The sequence below is a fragment of the Tupaia chinensis genome, unplaced genomic scaffold (genome assembly GCF_000334495.1).
Source record: "Tupaia chinensis unplaced genomic scaffold, TupChi_1.0 Scaffold143796_1, whole genome shotgun sequence".
NCBI classification, from domain to species: Eukaryota; Metazoa; Chordata; class Mammalia; order Scandentia; family Tupaiidae; genus Tupaia; species Tupaia belangeri.
Window position 1 is genome coordinate 4,962,037 of NW_006203646.1, and position 2,928 is coordinate 4,964,964.

At 41.5% G+C, this 2,928-nt stretch overlaps 1 protein-coding gene across 5 annotated transcripts in view; it reads left to right on the plus strand.

The window, feature by feature from the left end:
- Nucleotides 1–2,928, plus strand: part of HAVCR1 (hepatitis A virus cellular receptor 1) — a 31,750-nt gene that overhangs the window by 16,933 nt on the left and 11,889 nt on the right. For all 5 annotated transcript variants that reach the window (XM_006165091.3, XM_006165088.3, XM_014582777.2 and 2 more), the window contains one exon: nt 415–510. In XM_006165091.3, coding sequence (XP_006165153.1) covers nt 415–510 — 96 coding nt within the window. The remainder of the gene's footprint in view (nt 1–414; nt 511–2,928) is intronic.

Below are 2,928 nucleotides of genomic sequence, written 5' to 3' on the forward strand. Positions count from 1 at the left end.
AAAAAAAAAAAAAAAAAAAAAAAAAAGCTTAATTGGGTGTTCTACAGAAGATATGTTATAGGCTTTATGCATGGAGAGGAAGCCTAGGTATATGGAAGATGGAGAAATGACACTGTCTATTGAAAAAACTCTCTAGAACATTATCTAGAGCACATTTCCTCATTATAATGAAGTAATTAGACAACAATATAATACCTGAAAGGCCATCTTTGGTTTAATTTCTAAGGGGAGTTGAAAAAGCTAGAAGTAGGTAGATGGGAGCCAGGCATGCCTACTGAGGAAGACTGGGTAAAGGTCCTAGGAGGAAGTTGATGGTAATTTCTGATTTCAATTTTTTTTGTTGTTGTTTTTTGGTTGGGGGTAAAAATTTTCTTCCACAAATAGAACACAACTCTTCTAATATTTTCATTCCAGTACCTACTTCACCTTCAACAGCAGGAACCCAATCTACAACAATGCCAGAAAAAAGGATACAACCCACCAGCTCACCATTGTACTGTTGCACAACAGGTAACTGCATTCTCTTTCCAGAACACTGAGGAAATTTAAGCCTTGAAAATGAGCAATCTGAAGTAAGATCAGATCTGACTTGAGTGGCAACAAGCCTTTCAAATCAGCTCTATGACTCGTGGAAGTGTCTATACTCTTGGAATCTATTTTGTTATTTGCAAAATATTGAATCATCAGAAAAGTCATGACATATATTTCTGTGCAAAAATGTGTCATGACTTTTCTGATGACCCGATACTATTATTAGAATGTCTAAAATCTTTATGCCTGATTGACACAAGTAGCTTGTATGGTTTGGGAATGTTCACATGGGTATTACTTTATTTTAATACAGCACATCAACCCATCTTGACTTGAAAGTTACTATTAGATTTGATCTCTTGGGCTAGGGCATTAAAACTATTAAATCCAGCTTTCTGGTGTCTAGACCAAACTGATTACTCATGCTTCTTCAAGTTCCAGACCCTAAATTCAGTCACGTGGCTCCTCTACTGCGTTTTCAATCTTGTATGTACATGAGCATTCTGAGATGGTGCTATGGCATTAATGTTTGCCTCCCCCGTCCCCGAAGCATCTGGAAGGTGATTATATTTGAGGGAAGAACCCTCACAAATAGGCTTAGTACCCTTACAGAGAGGCCTGGGAGCTTATTTTCCCCCCTTTCCCATGTGGTGACAAATTAAAGGCACTATCTAGAAGAAGAAGGGTCCTCACCAAAAACTCAATCTGCCATCTTGATCTTAAATTTCCTGGCCTTTTGAATTATGAGCAATAAATTTCTGTTGTTTATAAATTACCCAGTATAAGGCATTTTGTTACAACAACCCAAATGGATTAAGATCGTTGGGTTGGGGTTAACAATACCAACATCAAGGAGGAAAACCTCACTGAGATCCTTCTATTTTCTAGACAGTCTTCCCCACTCTCCCAAATCTGAGCAGTCTTACAGTACCTACTCTTTAGAAATACAGAATTGACCTACCATTCTTTGAGATGGAGAAAGGTGATGTGGAATCCTGTCATCTTTCTAAGCCAACTGTTTTTATTACCCATGGTGATAAGTTTTGGGAGTGCCACGTGCTGATTCCCTTTGTGAGCAGAGCTGGCTTCTGTGTTCTTGTCTGCATCCAAACAAGGTCAAGTTTTGCAGGACTCCTCATGTGTATGACTCACTGTACTCAGGAGCGGCCAATCTGAAACACTATCTTCGCTCACCATATGGCCTGACTTTTGCCAATCATTCCTGGAAGCTGGTTAATTTAAAATGAGCCTGCAGTGCAATTCACAGAGGGACCTATTCAATTGGATAATGGTGACATTTGGTTTTGAAAGTGGAATCTTTAGTGCGAACTGTTTCTGGGCACAAAAACAAAGTAAAAATAGATAAAAATACAAGGTAACAGGAGCAGGAGCAGCTGTCTACCCCTCTTTTAGCATGCGAGGAAGAAGTAAGTAGGAGTGGGGAATCGTTCTCTGAAATACCATGTCATTAAAACCTGGTCAAGGTAGAGCTTTCCAGAGTGCGAAGGACATGGAGCAGCTGTGTCCCCAGGACTTGAGTGACGGCAGAGATTTTGGCCATGTATCTGAGGCTCATGGGCCAAGTCCCCACTGTACCGGTGTCAGCCCTCAGTTGGCTAAAACCTCATGGAAGCAAAGTTAGATCTGGAAGAGATTTCAGTTGTCATATGATCCACTAGCTACCTTTGACAGATTTATGTGCTAGGGAACTCATACATTATATGATTTAATTCTTTCAAGGCAGGCCACATTTACTGCCATTGCCAGACTGGGGAGACTACAGTTCTGCTCTGGAGACACACAGGTTCTAATCCAGTCACCAGTTATTAGCTGTGTGCCCTTGAGCTAGTTGTTTAATGCTCCTCACTAGATGATTAGAGTATATGATATTCAGAAAGTACGTGGCACAGTATTCCCTTTCCCCTGCATTGTTCCTTTTATCGAATAATAGTGATAGTAATAACAGTCAATATTTTCTTTTTAGGGACCAGCAGTTAGTGTAATGGCTATGTCACTGGACTCCCACGTAGTCGACCACAGTTCGCGTCCCGGACCCAGTGGCTTAAAACTCATGCCGGGCACGTGTGCGTGCATGACCAAGATCCCAAGAGGAGAATGGAGGAGAAGGGATTGTGGCGTGGCCATCCCCCCTGGGGGGGGTGATTTCTTGCTTTCTGTCTCTTTGTCTCTGTCTGTCTGGCGAGCACACGTGCCCTATAGCAAAAACCTCTCAAAAAAAAAAAAAAGATTTTTTTTTTAGTTTCACTGTAGTGCGTGTACACTTGCCAGAGACAGAAAGATGGAAAATGAGAAGTCACCCCCCAGGGATCAGCAGTTAGCGTAATGGCTATGTCACTGGACTCCCATGTAGTCGACCGCGGTTCAAATCCCAGACCT